Genomic DNA, 18,098 nt, shown 5'->3' with positions numbered 1-18,098 from the left:
TTCTCTACCTCTTTCTATCTCTCTCTACCTCTTTCTACCTCTCTTTCCACCTCTCTCTACTTCTCTACCTCTTTCTACCTCCCTCTCTACCGCTCTCTACTTCTCTACCTCTTTCTATCTCTCTCTACCTCTTTCTACCTCTCTTTCCACCTCTCTCTACTTCTCTAGCTCTTTCAACCTCCCTCTCTACCTCTGTCTACTTCTCTACCTCTTTCTACCTCTCTCTCTAACTCTCTCTACGTCTCTACCTCTTTCTACCTCCCTCTCTACCTCTCTCTACTTCTCTACCTCTTTCTATCTCTCTCTACCTCTTTCTACCTCTCTTTCCACCTCTCTCTACTTCTCTACCTCTTTCTACCTCTCTCTACCTCTACCTCTCTCTCTCTCTAACTCTCTCTCCTTCTCTACCTCTCCCTCTAACTCTCTCTCTCTCTAACTATCTCTACTTCTCTACCTTTCTCTACCTCTTTCTACCTCTCTCTCTTTCTTTTTTTCTACCTAATGATGGTCTGTTTCTCTTACATTGAGAGTTTCTATAACTGCATGTTGTGGGTCAACAAATGCAAATGTCAATCCTGGAATCATTTCCATTAAATAGCTTTAGAGATCATTTGCATTACCTCTCTATACCTCTCTCTACGTCTTTACCTCTCTCTACCTCTCTCCCTACCTCTTTACCTCTCTCTACGTCTTTACCTCTCTCTACCTCTCTCCCTACCTCTTTACCTCTCTCTACGTCTTTACCTCTTCCTACCTCTCTCTCTCTACTTTTTACCTCTCTCTACGCCTTTACCTCTCTCTACCTCTTTACCTTTCTACATCTTTACCTCTCTCTACTCCTGTCTATCTCTCTCGCTACCTCTTTACTTCTCTCTACCCTTCTCTCCACCTCTCTCGATTTCTCTCTTTACCTCTCTCTATCTCTATGATTTGGCAAGTGCTAACATTTCTGCTCTCTGGTGGAATTCAGAGCCCAAATCATGAAGATTGTGTCCCTGTCCAAATATTTATGGGCCTAACTGGGACTAACTATCTCTACCTCCATCTTCTTCTCATCCTCTCTCTCTTTAACATTCACTACTGTTATTATCTTTCTCCCTGTCTCTCCCTACAGCATCTCTCTGGTTCTCACTCTCCTAATCTGTCTATCTTTTTTCTCTACCTCACTCTGTATCTGTATCTCTCCCTCAACCAAGACATTTCTCTCACTCTCCTTCTTGTCTTTCTGCTCTTTCTCTTTTTACTCTCTCTCTCTCAGATCCAATCAGAGATGAGTGGGTGGGGCTTGTGTGTGAGAGTGTGTGTGTGTGTGTTCTGTGTGGAGAAGTGGAAGCAGCGCTGGTCTGATGGTTTGTGCTGGAGCTCCAGAGTGGACATGCCGAGGAGCAGCGCGTAAGTAGACTTTTCTCTCTGCTTTATTCTTTATGGTCTTATCCATCCATCCATTTCTCTCTCTCTCTCTTTCTCTCTCTCTTCTCTTTTAGTTCAGTTCATTCTCCCCTGTCATTTTTCTGTTTTCTAATGTTCTTTCTCTAGATCTGTTTCTTTGCTTTCTTTCTCATCCCTCTTTAAATGCTGATGGTTTGCTTTCAGACTGTAGTTTACAGATATATTTCTGTAATTGTCTGTGCTTACACCTATAGTATATATATAATATGTATGTGTGTGTGTGTGTGTGCCTGCACATGGACTAAAGAGGAGGGCGTCTCTCCGATCCTTTACCCTTAATTTTCACAGTGGGATGAAATTCCACATGTGTCTGTGGAGCGTTCAGGCACTCTGTGATCACATACTCGACCTGCATGAGGTATATGTGATATATTTGATATATACGGTAAGGTATATATACACAGCATACATGTCAGTATTAAATTAACACTACTGTATGACTGTGGGATTATGAGGTATTGTGGTAAATGTGGTATATAATATGAGGGTATATGTGACAATGTACAGTACCAGTCAAAAGTGGAGGTGGACACACCCTCTCATTCAGTGTTTTCATTATTTTCCTTATATTGTAAAAAAAAAAGACAATATGAAAAAGAATCATGTAGTAACGTAAAAAATGTGTTAAACAAACCCAATATACTGGTAAACAATAGCATTTATGTGCTCTTATCTGGGGTGTTAACTTGTTGTTTCTGAGACAGTTAATTCTGATAAACTCATCCTGTGAAACAGAGGAAACTCTGCTCTTCCTTTTCTTAGGGCGGTCCTGATAAGAGCCAGTTCCATCATCATAACATTTGTGATAGTTTTGCGGTGACTACAATTATAAAAACACTGTTAAAATGTTTTATATGTTTTAGATTCTTACTAGTTGAGTAGTTCTTTCCATAATATTAGGATTAGAACATTACTCAAATAGAGCTATTCACTGTATACCTGTAACTCTACCTCTTCACTACTTTACAACTGATGCTCTCAAACACTTTATTAAGAGACAAGAAGTTCAAGTAATTAACTCTTGACAAGTTCAGCAGCACAGCTGTTAACTGAAAGCCTGAATTCCAGGTGACTCGACCTCATAAAGCTGACTGAGAAAATCCAGCCAAAAATCTAAAATAGAGGTGCTACTTTGAAGAATCTAAAATATAAAACACATTCTGGTTTGTTTAACACTTTTTTATTTACTAAATAATTCCATATGTTTTTCTTTATAGTTTGGATGAGTTTAGTATCAATCTACAAAACAGAACATTTGATTTTTATTGGTACTGTATGTTCCCTTTAAACAGCATGAGTTCACCACTGGTTAAATGATGGAGGAGCGTCCAGATAGATACTTTTGTTTTCTCAAATGTTTGCCTTTTTGTAACCATTCCTTCAACACACACTGACACTCCTTTACCTCAGTGAGTACATATATGTGAGTGTGTGAGTGTGTGTTTGGGGGGAAGGGGGGTTTAGGTTGGTTGAGAGTACTCCCCACTCCAGATGTTGCTCTGGCCTGAGGGAACCTGGAAAGCTTTGTTTAAGGAGCTTTTATTCGTCTCCTGTGTATATGAGTGCTTGTGTGTGTGAGTGTTTGAGAGCACCACCGTAAACAAAATGCCGGTGTTACTCAGAAAAAGCGACTAAATAGCTTGCATGTGTGTGTGTGTGTGTGTGTGTGTATTTGTTTGTTTTTCGGAGTGCCTGTTTCCGAGTCCACTTGAGCCTCTTAGTAAAGACCATCTAAAAAGTTTGTTTTGTCTGCAAACAGCAGTTTACTTAGTTTTTGAGTCCAGAGGCCCAATGGCATATATATTCCCCGTTTCCATCAATATGGGAATTTTAGGCTGATATCCCTTGCTGATCATGTTCATATCTGCAGATGGTGAAACATAAACACACACATATACAGCTCTGGAAAAAAATACAAGACCACTTCAGTTTCTAAATTGTAAAAAAAACATTGTTGTTTTATTCTATAAACTACGGACAACATTTCTCCCAAATTCCAAATAAAAATAAAAAAATGTCATTTAGAGCATTTATTTGCAGAAAATGAGAAATGTCTGAAATAACAAAAAGTTGCAGAGCTTTCAGACTTCAAATAATGCAAAGAAAACAAATTCATATTTATTTATTAAGTTTTAAGAGTTCAGAAATCAATATTTGGTGGAATAACCCTGGTTGGTTTTTAATCACAGTTTTCATGCATCTTGGCATCATGTTCTCCTCCACCAGTCTTACATACTGCTTTTGGATAACTTTATGCCTTTACTCTTGGTGCAAAAAAAAATAAGCAGTTCAGCTTGGTTTGATAGCTTTGATGATCATCCATCTTCCTCTTAATTCTATTCCAGAGATTTGTATATAGGTAAAATCAAAGAAACTCATCATTTTTAGGTGGTCTCTTATTTTTTTCCAGAGGTGTATCTATAAATAACATTCATTAGTAATCATTATTAATGAAGATTTAAATGCAAAGCAATGAACAAAAAGTGTTGAGCAAATGTGATGTGTTCCATGTGTGTTTACTTTTAGTAAAGGAACTGATCTGCTCAGCATACACATCATCAAAAGAAAAGAGTAATCAAACATTTTTGTGCCCAGAAGGACATGTGGGATTACAATGGTATTTATACTATTAATAAATGATAAAACATGTAGGGCCCTATCTTACACCCTTGCTCATTGCTATCTCACACCTCACCAACAGTCTATTTTCTTGCCTTCATTCTTCGGTGGCATGGAAATGAGGTGTGTTCAGATAAATTTCTGGTGTATTGCTATCTTGATAGAAACGGAAAACACAGGTGCTCCACTAACTGAATACAATCAGCAGAGGAGCGTGAGCTGTTGGTTGCAGTGCTATGCTTATATACAGTAATTAGCTGATCCTGTAACTTGGTTTAAATTAGACAGAAAATACAATATTGTACATATTGTAGTATTTTCCCGTTGTTGTCAGGATTCAGTAATTGTAATTGTAATTGTAATAGTGGTAAGTTTACCTTTTAACCCCAATAAAGTTACACTGAAAAAAATGATGCGTAAAAATGTACTTTTTAAAAAGTTTTGCAACTTTCTGCATTTGCTTTTTTTTTAATAAATTTAATTTCAGATAACTTCAACTTAAAACTTAAATGTTACAGAGAGTAAATAAGTGAACTGAACTTCAGTCAATTATTTCTTTTAGTAAACTTTACTTCATTTATTTTTGCTGAAACAATTCTTTCTTGTAGTAAAGTTTACTTAATTTCTGCATAAAATATTACATAATTACAATTACTCCATTTATACAATATTACTGAAATTTAAATATTTTTAATTAAAACAAACATTCAAATATTTACATAATCTCAAAGATGTATTTTGTAAACAGACCAAGTCTCACTGGTTAACACATACTGCATTCTTTTTAGTATACTTTTGAGACAGTGTAATATGTGTGTTTTAACAAAAAAATATTAAAATTTCAGGAATTATAAAATATTATGTATCATACATTATTTGAGTATTGAGTATTGTATAAATTGAGTGATTGTAATAAGGTTTTTATGCAGAAATTAAGTAAAGTTTACTAAAAGAAAGGATTAACTGAAATTCAGTTCACTTATTTACTCTATGTAACATTTAAGTCTTGAAACCGAGTTTTCAGTTACTTAAATTTATCTGAAATTAAATTTACTTAAAAAAAAAAAGTGAATGCATAAAGGAAAGAAAATTAAGCATAATTGTTTTCAGTGTAGAGAGCACCAAAATGCGTCTTCCAGCCAACAAGTAGTGCAATTGTTTTTCTTCTTTGAATCTTGCAGTTTACCGAGCATCTAGTTGGACAGTAAAGTTACGTTGAACTTATGTGATGAATCGTGCTCCTGCGCAATAGGGCTCTCTAGGCGTGGCCTAAGCTTTTGTTCGTATTGGCTTTATTTGTTCCCATTACTCTACTTTTATTTTTATACTTTACATAATTTTAAAACCAGAACTTTTACACTTTAACTTAAAAAGTAAAAAGCTTGAGTTCATACTTTTCAACTTATACAAAAGTACTGTATTTTAAACGCTAGTATCTGTAATTCTACCTACAGAGTAATAATTGTGAACGTTTTTCACATCTCTGATAAACCTCCTCATTGGTTAAGAAGCCATTACAGCCCACAGTGGACACAGTAGCTTCTGGTTTGACTTTATATTTTTGCGTTTGTACTTTACTTTTGTAGTTATGTGTCCAAACTGCTGTATTTCTGTTACTGTTAACACTCTAATCCCTATTGTGTGCACTCTCTGGAGTGCTTTATAATAGTGCTATACACTCTAAGGTGCTACATGGAAAGTCACTCTCGTGAGTGGCTGAAGGTGTGTTTAAACTCTCATGCTTGGTTTGAATTCTTTATGGCAGAATTTGTGTCTTCCAAGCTTTTAAGCTTTACGCTCAGCCGTTTCTAAGCTCCGCCCATGAGTAGTGGCCATGAGAGCACATCCATCTTCTGGTAACTGGAAGCTTATGGTTTGGGTATTCGAGTTCTGCTGTGTTGAAGCTCCTCATAGGACTAGAACATGGTGTTCATTTTCTCTCAATGTCTCAGCGAGACCTTTATCACACTCCCGTCTCTTTCAGAGGAACGTGTGGACTGGCAGAGCCACCACCCCTTTACACAGCCCAGCTCTGAAGAGTGTGTGTGTGTGTGTGTGTGTGTGTGTGTGTGTGTGTGTGTGTGTGTTACGGGGGAAAAGTTGAGTCTCTCAACATTCACAGCCCCGCCAGTAAGCAGAGACCAGTGTTTGGAATGAAAGCAAAATCAGAGGCTGGAAACATTCAAAATATGTCAGTAACCGAGTCAGTGATTCACTAGGTTTGTCAGTGAACTAGCCAATCAGGGAACGACAAGTGAGTCAATAGGTGGGTTAGTGACTCAGTCAGTGACTCAGTATGTCAGTGAGTAAGTGATTCTTTAAATCACTCAGTTTGTCAGTGAACTGGTCAGTGATTGAATCACTGACTTAATGTAACTCAGTAATGCAAATCAGTGAGTCAATGATGAAGTGAATCAGTAAGATAATCAGTGAGTCAGTAACTGAGTCGTCAGTGATTCAGTTGGTTTGTCAGTGAAATACCCAATCAGGAAAATACTCAGTAGAACAGTAAGTGAGTCAGTCATTCAGTGATTGAACTCAATAAGTGAACTCAATAAGTACTTGAGTCAATGAATTTGTGAATCAGTAAGATAATCAGATACTCAGTAACTGAGTCAGTGATTCATTCTGTTTTCCAGTAAGTGAGTGAATCAGTCAGTGAAGTAGCCAATCAGGGAACTACTCAGGGAATCAGTAATCAGTGAGTGATTGAGTGAATGAGTGAGTGAATGAACATGTGGATCATTCAGTTTCTCAGGGAAATGGTCAGTGATTGAGTCACTGACTTAATGCAACTCATGATCAGTCAGTCAGTGATTCTGTGAACTTGTGAATCAGTAAGATTTTTATAGACTCAGTAACTGACTCTGTGATTCAGTCTGTTTCTCAGTAAGTGAGTCAGTCAGTCAGTGATGTAGCCAATCAAGCAAATACTCATTGAATCAGTAATCAACCCAGTCATTCAGTATGTGAGTCAATAGGTGGGTTAGTGAATTAGTCAGTGACTCAGCATGTCAGTGAGTGAACGATTTAGTGAATCAGTAGGATAATCAGAGAGGCAGTAACTGAGTCAGTGATTCAGTCGGTTTGTCAGTGAATTTCTAAATCAGGGAAATACTCCGTAGAACAGTAGGTGAGTCAGTGATTCAGTAAGTGAGCCAATAGGTGGGTTAGTGAATTAGTCAGTGACTCGGCATGTCAGTGAGTGAGTGATTCTCCAAATCAGTCAGTTTGTCAGTTACTCAGTCTGGCATAGAGTCAGTGAGTCTGCTGTTGAATGAATCATTGATCCTGTCTATTAGTGAATTAGTCAGCGATTTGATCATTCTGTGAATCAGTCATTGAATTATCAGTCAGTGACTCTGTACATTAGACAGACTCATTAGTCAATAAGTCAGTGAGTTAGTAAGTAAAATCATGAGGGGTTTGGTGAGTCAATACGTCAGTGAATCAGTTAGTAGGTTAGTGAGTCAGTGATTTGATTCATTATTCACATAGTTAGAGAAGAGTCAGTCAGTGACATTCAATAATTTGTGAGTAAACTAGTCAGCAAGTCCATCTAACCGTGAATCAGTTCTAAACTAGTCCAGTGTATGAGTGAGGTATTTAGTGAATCAGTCAGTGATTCATTGACTCAGCAAATCAGTAATTTAAGAAGGCATTGAATAAATTAGTCAGTAAATAAGTACATTAGTGACTGAGTGAGTCAATAAGTAAAAAGGTCAGGGGTACAGTGAGTCAATAACTCAGTGAATCAGTTAGTAGGTTAGCAAATGAGTCAATGATTCAGTTAGTCAGTGAACAAATCAGCAATTCCATTATACCATGAATCAGTTACTAGACCCGTGAGTGAGTGAGTCAGTGAGCTGGTCAGTGAGTCAGTCAGAGATTAGTTCACTCAGTGATATAGTGATTTAGTACAGTAGTGAGTCAGTGAGTAAAACAGACAGGGGCTTGGCAAGTCAGTAAGTCTGTTTGTGTCAATATGAAAATAATTCATCTTGCCTTGCCATGAGCACACAGTCCAGTGTTCAGCCTCAATGACAAGATAACTCCTCAAAATTTAGACAGGTGTGGGCTTTCACAAGCTCTTCCCCTGACCTAACACTACACAATTAATTTACACACTGCTGTCCCATGACTTCTGGCATGTCAGTGTGGAAACTGCATGTTGGAGTGAAGAGAACGTGTGTTAAACTGGGACGGGTTTGTTTCTAATCAGAGAGGAAGATGCTGATGAAGAGAGTACAGATGTGACATTTGGGCAAAAACAGAACCAGATCTCCAAAAACGTCTTCTTCAGCAGTTTTGCAGGCTGTATGTGTGTGAGTGTGTATATGTGTGTGTGTGTGTGGGTCTGTGTGGGTCTGTGTGTGTGTGTGTGTGGTTGAAGGGGTTTCTGGTGTAATCACAGTCTCTAACAAAATCAGATTCTAATTTTCTTGCTCTGGACCCACAAGATGTTGAAGAAAGTGTGCTAATCAATAATTAAACAAGCAGAACACACACATACACACACACACACACACACACACACACACACACACACACACACACACACACACACACACAGTGCAGTGATTTGCTTTTGGCGGAGGCTTGTTCGAAATAATTTCCCATAGATCAGGATATTGTAAGAGAAAGAGAGGGAGAGAGAGAGAGAGAGAGAGAGAGGGAAAGATAGAGAGAATATATGGATGAAAGACTATTAATTTGTTAATAAATTAAAATTGTGTACATTCCATCTGATTCTCATCGTTTGTTTAATTATTTATTTGTTTATTCATCCAGTGAAATAATCAAAACACAATTTATTATTGATGAAGATTTAAATATGTGTTTCTTACCACTCTGAAGGTTATGGAGGTCACCATAGTACGCTATAGTCAGTACTGTATTGTAAGTAAATGAAGCAGTAAGTGAATAGTCCAGTAAGTTGGTCAGTAAATAAATATTAGTGAGTCAGTTATTTAGAGAATCCATCAGAAATTCATCAGGAAACAGCAAGTTTAACAATTAATTAGTTATTGATTCAGCTTATCTGTGAATCAGGAGAGCCAACAGTCTATTTTCACTCCTTTAACCTGCGTCGTTTCAACAGCAACATTTCTGGTGTATTGCTATCTTGGCAACGGAAAACACAGCTGCACCACTGACTGAATACCACCTTGACAGGTGTCAACAGTCAGCCATTCATTGCTATCTTAGCAACTCAGACCACCTCCACTTGTTATGCAGCAGTGCACAAACCCAACTTTCACATCAACAATAAACAGAATGACTGAGCATAAACAAGCCGGTCAGTTTCCTCTGCTTCCTCTGAAGCGCTGGTCATGTCCAGGTAGCTGCACCATTAAAATAGCAATCCACCACAGTCAGAGTGCACCTTGCTCTTAAAGGGAATGGCAAGTGGTTTGTTGATTGGTTTATTTCATATTATGCCCAAAATATACCCATGATTAATATTAGTAAGAGAATCACTTCATGCCTTTTGCGCTTTTCTAGACAAATAAGGCATACTTTTCCTGACAATATGATAGCAAAAACACACTGACATGCCCTAAATCAAGCTGCACGGTGCATATAGATCACTAAAATTGGCTCTGTGAATCACATGCTTGGTGAAAAACCAATAGGCGATATACATGTAACTAGTAAATCAGTGCCACCAGTGATTCAATAAATTATAGAGTCAGTTAATCAGTGAATAAAATAGTATTTTAGCTAATGAATCTCTACCTTCTTACAAACACAAGACACTGTGTCTAACCTTAAATCGTATGTGTGTGTGTGTGTGTTACAGGTGTGGGAAGAAATTGAGTTGCATACACCTGCGGTTCGTGTGGCAGGTTCTGACGGTGCTGACCGTTGTGTGTGTGGCGCTGCAGTTGCTTGGTGTGGTCCGGCAAGCTCGGTAAGTTCATATCAGTTTCACATTGAATATATATTTTTTATAATGTAGTAATTTGGGTTATGTCCCAAAACCATGGCCCATTTAATATGGAGAGCTGTATTTTAGGCTTTGTTCCAAATGACTGCCTGTTGACTATACAGTGCAGTACTGTGGCCTATTGGACTATTGGATGTATTTTGGATTATGTTGTAAATTAACTTCTTCGTTCAGAATTGTACCCAATTGAGTGCAGGCCACTTTTGGGTACATTGTATATATATATTTTCTTTATATCCTGTTCAGGAACACAAAGGTAATTGGACCAGCTGATGATCAGCTGGGCTTCAAGCATCTTCCTGCAGTGCAGCAAAATGGAGGATCCCTTCAGTCTTTCCCCACAACTCTTAATCCAAACCAGAGGGACTACCAACTCTTCAAGTGGGAACATGACAAGACTCTGGATACAAAACCATCCAGGCGCTTTACCACCACCCTCAAAAAGATATTACTGCAACATGGACATCGGCTAGCAAGTAAATCTAGTCCCTCACCAGCAGATCCCAATGATGTTCAATGGGTTTATTCAGAAATGCTTAAGCAATCACCAGCAGAGAATAAAAAATGGGAAAACATACCTAGAAAGTACCCTGAGGATCTCTCAGAAGACGAACCTGACATTTACCCAGATGTGATCACACCAGCCAGAGAACCAGAGCCAGAGTCACCAGCAGAGAACAAAATATTAGAAAAACTGCCCACAAAGCACCATGAGATTCCTACAAAAGATAAACCCGTGTTCTACCAAGAAATGGTCAAACTGGCCCCAGCCAAGAATGTAAAACTCAACAACTTGCTCAGATTATCCTCTGAAGTTCCCTCAAAAGACAAGCTTAGGGTGTACCAAGAAACACGCAGCCAAAATCAAAACTCTGAAAAAACCCTGCCAAGAAAAATACCAGAGGTTCCATCAAAAGAACTTCTCAATCCCTACAGTTTCAATGCAAACTCTCACAAACAGGCCGTGAATGTATTAAGCCACGACGAAAATGGCAAGTGCCGCCCCAAAGAACACATCGTCTTCCTCAAGACCCACAAAACCGCCAGCAGCACCATCCTCAACATGCTGTACCGCTACGGAGATACCCGGAACCTGACCTTCGCCCTGCCGGTGAACATGCACAGCCAGCTCTACTACCCCAACTTCTTCCTGGCGTACTTCGTGGAGGGTCTGCGCTTTAACCGAGTGAAGCAGTTCCACATCATGTGCAACCACATGAGATTCAGAGGTCCCGAGGTCAGAACATACAATTACTCAACATGAGCTGCATAAACCACAGTGACTCAGCTAACACTATTAAAACACTTTAAAGGAAGAAGTGCTGTAGATTTACAGTAGCTGATTATGATAAGAAAACTTTATCTCCTAAGATTTATAGGCTAGATCATATCTGAAGAGGATAATAAATTATGTTTTTGTATTTATAGGATCATAACATTTTGTGATATATCATAAATATTTTTTTTATTGAGGAACTAAATGTAACTAAACTAGAATGACTTTTGTTGTCATAGAAAAGCAATAAGATGACCTACAGAGAAGAAATATATTATGTTTAGAAAATCCTACTATCTTCTACTACTTTCACTCACTGGCCACTTTATTAGAAACACCTACTACCATCTTATACTTCCTCTCAGTGGCAAATTAATTAGGAACACCTACTAATATTATGCTTGTGCTTCCAATCACTGGCCACTTAGAAACACCTACTACTACTATTTTGTGTTTCCACTCTTTGGCCACTTTATCAGAAACACCTTCTATTATCTTTCGTTTTTACTTACTAACTAACTTGTGCTTCATCTTTCAGGCCACTTTATTAGAAACCCCTTCTATGACTATCTTGTACTTCCAATCACTGGCCACTTTATTAGAAACACCTACTACTACTATCTTGTGCTTACACTTGCTGTGGCCACTTTATTAGAAACACCTACTACTACTATTTTGTGTTTCCACTCTTTGGCCACTTTATTAGAAACACCTACTACTACTATTTTATGCTTCCACTCACTGGCCACTTTATTAGAAACACCTACTACTACTATCTTGTGCTTACACTTGGTGTGGCCACTTTATTAGAAACACCTTCTATTACTATCTTGTTCTTCCACTCACTGGCCACTTTATTAGAAACACCTACTATTACTATCTTGTTCTTCCACTCACTGGCCACTTTATTAGAAACACCTACTACTACTATTTTGTGTTTCCACCCTTTGGCCTCTTTAATAGAAACACCTACTACTACTATTATCTTGTGTTTACACTTGCTGTGGCCACTTTATTAGAAACACCTACTATTACTATCTTGTGCTTTTACTCACTGGCCACTTTATTAGGAACACCTAATACTATCTTGTGCTTCTACTTAGTGGCCATTTTATTAGAAACACCTACCTTACACCTAAGCAACTTATCCATTATGGGTCCTTTATGAATAGAATACAATTGCATAATGTTCTCTCTTTTTAATCTTTCTTTCTTTCTTTCTTTCTTTCTTTCTTTCTTTCTTTCTCTCTCAGGTGAGAAAGGTGATGCCTGTGGACACGTTTTACTTTTCTATCCTGCGGAATCCCGTGTTCATGATGGAGTCGCTCTTCACGTACTACAAGGGAATCCCAGCGTTCAGAAATTACCGAACTCTTACTCAGTTTTTGATGGATGGTGGTCGCGCCTACAATGCCTCGGTATTCAATAACCACTACGCTCGCAACGTTTTGACCTTCGACTTCGGCCTGAACAGCACGGCTCCTGAGAACGATGTGGAATTAGATAAGCGCAGCGCTGACCTGATTGCCACGGTGGAGAGCAATTTCCACCTGATCCTCATCTCGGAGTACTTTGATGAATCGATGATCCTGCTGAAGCACTCGCTCTGCTGGACCCTGGAGGACGTCGTGTCGTTTCGACTCAACAGCCGGAACGCGAAGTCAAGGACGCAGTTGAGCCCGTTGTTGGATGAACATATCAAGCAGTGGAACTCCCTGGACTGGCGGTTGTACCAGCACTTCAACGCCACCTTCTGGCGACGCATAGACACCATGCTGGGACGTGAGAAGCTCCAAGAGGAGGTGGAGCTTCTGAGAGCAAGAAGAGCAGAGCTGGAGCAAACCTGCCTACTAGGAGGAGGCGCCGTAGATCCGGAGAAGGTTCAGGACTCGTCGCTAAAGCCGTTTCAATATGGCCAAGCAGTTATCCAGGGATATAACATTCGTCCAGGACTCAACAATGAGACGCATCAGCTCTGTCAGAGGCTCATCATGCCTGAACTTCAATACACCAAAGCTTTGTACGTTAAACAGTTCCCTGATCTTGTCGCTCAACACGAAGCTGAAGCCAAATTAGCAGCAGCTAAACGTTTAGCTGCTGCCCAACGGTCTTTAGCAACTACGAGACACAGCACGGGCAACAAAAGTGCCTTGAAAAACAACCTAAAATACAAGACTCAAGCTCAAACCGTTCAAAAGACACACCAGCAGAAGCCAATCAGTGAACATTATGCTACCACAGTTGGTCGATTGAAACCCAGCAAGGAAACTCAACCTAAACTTGCTAAACAAAGTGCAATAGAACACAATGTACCCCCTCAAACTTGATCATCATGCAGTCTCCACAGTGTAAACATCATGCTAAACCTGGGTTGAGTTGTTAGGAGATGTTTCCTCAATGACAATGAGGTTTTCTGGTTTGTAGGCTGGCTCAAACACAAATATTTCACTGCCTATTGTGAAGATATATGAAAATTGAACAGGGTTTTGAACAAAAAATCTCTTTCTAAAGGAGGCAGTCAGTTTAACCCCATTTTTAAAATCCCATTCTTACTGGGTTAGAGGAGTAGGGTGAAGTGTTTGGACTCCAAATGGAAGCAAAATGAGATTTCATTCATTTTAATAATGCAATTTCAAAGTATTATGGCCCCTGTCTTCATAACAGACATATAGTTGGCATAGTATTACGCTTCAGTAGCTAGCACTGGATAGCTAATTTTTATGTTCAACTTTAAATGTTGCAGCAGTTCTAAACATTCTGATGTCTGGGGCAGCTGCATTATTTAAGGTGGAATGGGAAAACAAAACAAGAACAAGAAGCTGATAATAGCTTGTTCTGAGGTCTCTATGATTTCTAAGATCTACGATACGCAGAAGAAGAAGATACGTTGGTTGGTCACATTTGGATGGTTCTCTCTCTATGTGTGATCCCATTGGTTGTAGACAGTCGCACTGCACTTGACTATTTAATAAACCAGCTAGATGTTTGCTGGCCATCTTTGGCTGGTGGCAATCAATCGTCAATGGCTTGGAGAACGTCTTTATCTCAGTTAAAACATACTTTCAAGGTATTATGGCCTCTTATAAACAGAAATAAAGTGGGCATAGTAATACATTTTGGTAGCAAGCTAGTTAAATTGTTAAATTATGTTTAACCTTAAATGGCGTAGCAGTTACATTCTGGCACCTGAGGCTACTACATAATTTAAGGTGGAATTGAAGAAACTGTGGCAAAGAAGTGGGAAGATTCTCTATTCTTTAAGAAGATACATCAAAAGCAGAATAAGGTTTTCTAGACACGGGGTTCTCTTTCCATGCAATCCCATTGGTTGTTGGTAGTCACTGCTCTGGATTCAAAGTCACCGACTGGTCTAGATATTAAACCTGCTAGATATTTGCTGGGAAATCTGAAAATCGGACTGGTTGACGATCTCTCAGTGACTTCTCGTTAAATCTCGTCATCGTCTTTCAGAAGTTCAGACCACATGACTGAGTGTGGGACGACTGATCACCGATTTTTATCACCGATCTACAAAAAAAAGTTGCGATTAGAAATCTGGGATCCAATCGTATAGTGCTCACTAGGCATTAGCCAGCTTGCTAACTGCTAGGCTGTTTAGTCAATCCCAGTAATCAGCCTCCAGTTACGTCACACTATCATTCAGGCCTGGTTAGATAGAGGTTTGTTTCAGTTCATTGGATAAATGGCACATTTCAAGGACTGTCCAGAGAAGTCTTGCTCCAGCAATAGAATTAATCTGCTTTGTGGAAAACCCTTTGGCCAACTGAGGGATGCTAAATACTGCACAGGGTTTCTTCAGGACATTAAATCCATTAGACAGTGCCTAAACAGGGTAGTACTACATACTGTGTGTTACCTAGTCTGACCCTGCCCAGAGTGAAAGGCCTTTACGTAGTAAAAATCAAACACTTTAAATGATGTGGAATTATATTAGTGTATATCTGTTATAATTCTATAAGTCTTAATTTTATACAGGTGATGATTTATTCTACTGTGCATCACAAAAATAAAAAACTTAAAAATAAAAAAAGGTAATTCAACAATATTGTAAGAAGCTTTACAGAATCAGACAAAAAATAAAATAGAAACAGCACCTTATTCTCAGTGTTGGGACCAATATGCACTTTTACTCTGCTAAAAAACAATAGGAAACAAAGAAAAAACAATGTATGACTGAATAGCGAAAGTTCTCCAAGACAATTCAAATGAACTGACCGTTGACTGCAAATGGGCTTCCTGTGGAAATCCACCGTCTGTATTAAAACTGAATTGCAACTGGGTCTAAATGCAGGTCAGGAAGAGGAATGGATTGGATTGCGTTTGCTGGCAGAGCAGATGGGTTCTGTTCTTAAGAAACCACTGAATGTCCGTCTTTGTTTCTACAGAACTCTTTGTGATCGTGTTGGTTTTTAATTTGCTTTATTTTAATTTGATTATTTAAGCTTGTTTGTGCTTATTTATGAACACACTGTTGAATCAGGTGAGAATCTAGAACTCCTTCCTAGAGATGATTTGATCTGATCTTTGGTTTGTTTATTTCTCTATTTTCTTAGTATTGTTTTAATTTAACAGTGGTGTCAGAATGGCCTTTGATTAAAGGGAAGTTTTGAAAGATTTACTTTGGTGTCCTTCTTTTTTCTTGTTTGTCTTTTAAATTCAAGAATATAAACTTAATACAGCAGTCTAAAGCACTGGCATTAGGATCCGTAGATCACTAGTTCGAATCCCAGTCATGCACCTTGCCGTCAGCTGCCAGAGCCCTGAGAGAGCACAATTCGCTTTGCTCTCTCTGGGTGGGTACAGTAGATGGCGCTCTCTCCACTCATTACTCCAAGGGTGATGTGGATCAGCACAAGGCTGCATCTGTGAGCTGATGTATCAGAACCGAGTCACTGCGCTTTACTCGCCAATGCTGCATCAGCAGCAGTTCAGAAAGAGGCGGAGTCTGACTTCACATGTATCAGAGAAGGCATGTGCTTGTCTTTACACTCCTTGTGTTGTGGTATCACTAGTGATGGAGGCTGTGCAGCTGAATGGGTGGGAAAATTGAGCTAGCTAATATATATATAACTATATATACTTAACTGTGACTCCCACCATCGTGTTTTCAATCAATTGAGTGTAATGTTGTGTGTGACTGCTAGATGGTACAGGCAGAGTCTCCATATGAGTCTAAAGATTCACCATATTAAACAATTAAGAATTTTAGTGCAGAAAAGCAGAAATGCAATGTACCCATATAAGGTCACTGTATGCATTATGTTCCATAGTTTAGATGTTGAGATACACTGCTCTGGTGCTCTGTGATGGTGCATTACTATCTGAGAGAGGACAGAGGTGGAAAGGGTTAAAACACTCTTAGATTTGTGTCTCTGTCACTAATACAACAACAGCACCTTCTAGTGGACACTTACAGTAGAGTTTAAAAATCCTTCAGAAATTATTGAGAAATAATTAACTTGGACTTATACTCACTGGCCACTTTATTGGAAACACCTACTAATACCTCGTGTTCACTTACTGTTGTCCAGATATTATGTGTGCAGTTGACAGTTCTCAGTTACACTAAATTGAGCATTACTTGTGCTATTTTCAGACTAAACTATGCTAATTAGTGGGATACACAGTTTTGTTAACTTAAGTGTGACTTAAGTCGAATTTTGTCATGTGATCATTAGATGATACAGGTAGTGTCGCCACACACACACAAACAGAAAACCCCTTTCAACATCCTAGTAACCATCACCGTTTGCATCACCACGATAACCATTAACCAAATGTAAGCAGTGACCTGGATTAACATCCTAGGATAACATAGAAACCACACAAAAACACCTTAGCAACTACAGTCAACAATTATTACCCTTACAATCACTGATTATCTCATAGCAACCCGCCTGAGAAACTATAGCAACTACTTCATAACCAGTTGGATCAGCATGGCAACCACCTCTAACCCCCCTCCCCCCCCCCCCAGCAACCACCACCTGGGGTACCACAACAACTGTTTGACTGCATCCGTTTAACTATTTTAAACATTATAGCAACCACCAAACTGCAGCCAATAGACACCACATCAATCCTAATTATTACCCTAATTATTTATAATATCATCAAAACAAGCAGAGCAACTGTGGAAATTGCTGACTCTAAACATTTATTACTGTGTGTGTGTGTGTGTGTGTGTGTGTGTGTCCACAGCTGAGTGTTTGAAGGCAGCAGCAGTGTTTATGGTTTGTCAGTCAGCAGCTTGGCTGCAGGGCAAAATAATCTTCACAAACACACACACACACACACACACACACACACACACACACACACACACACACACAGTTTGCTCTGTGTGAGTGAGCCAGTGGTCCAGAGCTCTGTAGATTAATTGGGGTAAACTGGAGGGTGATTCGGAGGGGCCCTTTCAGCTTTGGATTAAAGAATCGTTTATAATGAATCATTTGGAACAAATCTTTCTGTAGAGAGGGAAGAGAGTGGGGAAAGAGAGAGTGAAGAAAGGGGGCGGGGGAGAGAGAGAGAGAGAGAGAGGTAGAAAAGAGAGTGTTGGCTTTTCTGACAGGTGTGAACAGATCTGGGCAAATCAATCAATCAAAGGTTTTGGAGACAGAATCAGTCTAAAGATTCATGTGGAATGAATCATTAGCAGCTGATCTTTAGTGTTTCACTCTCTTAGACCTTTTATTATGTTCCTTTACTGACAGACGAGAGACAACGAGAGAGGGAGGGAGAGAGAGAGAGAGTTCTGAACCTTCTAAATATATCAGCTTTTGA

At 39.1% G+C, this 18,098-nt stretch overlaps 1 protein-coding gene across 1 annotated transcript; it reads left to right on the top strand.

Moving 5' to 3' along the window:
- The first annotated feature begins 1,326 nt into the window (after positions 1 to 1,326).
- Positions 1,327 to 15,933, top strand: gal3st2 (galactose-3-O-sulfotransferase 2). Its single transcript, XM_007233954.4, has 4 exons — positions 1,327 to 1,392; positions 9,872 to 9,982; positions 10,265 to 11,255; positions 12,548 to 15,933. Exons 1-4 carry the CDS (start codon positions 1,376 to 1,378, stop codon positions 13,619 to 13,621), a joined length of 2,193 nt encoding a protein of 730 aa, XP_007234016.3. The 5' UTR covers positions 1,327 to 1,375; the 3' UTR covers positions 13,622 to 15,933.
- Positions 15,934 to 18,098: the final 2,165 nt, after the last annotated feature.

This window comes from Astyanax mexicanus, chromosome 18, assembly GCF_023375975.1.
Source record: "Astyanax mexicanus isolate ESR-SI-001 chromosome 18, AstMex3_surface, whole genome shotgun sequence".
NCBI lineage: Eukaryota > Metazoa > Chordata > Actinopteri > Characiformes > Acestrorhamphidae > Astyanax > Astyanax mexicanus.
Note: the sequence above shows the minus strand (reverse complement) of the source record. Positions and strands in the feature narration are given on the sequence as shown.

What these genes read in the sequence shown, in the direction of transcription:
- gal3st2 (XM_007233954.4), top strand. An exon ending in GGTGTGGTCCGGCAAGCTCG is followed by an intron (nt 9,983 to 10,264) that starts GTAAGTTCATAT and finishes TATCCTGTTCAG; the next exon opens with GAACACAAAGGTAATTGGAC. An exon ending in TGAGATTCAGAGGTCCCGAG is followed by an intron (nt 11,256 to 12,547) that starts GTCAGAACATAC and finishes TTTCTCTCTCAG; the next exon opens with GTGAGAAAGGTGATGCCTGT.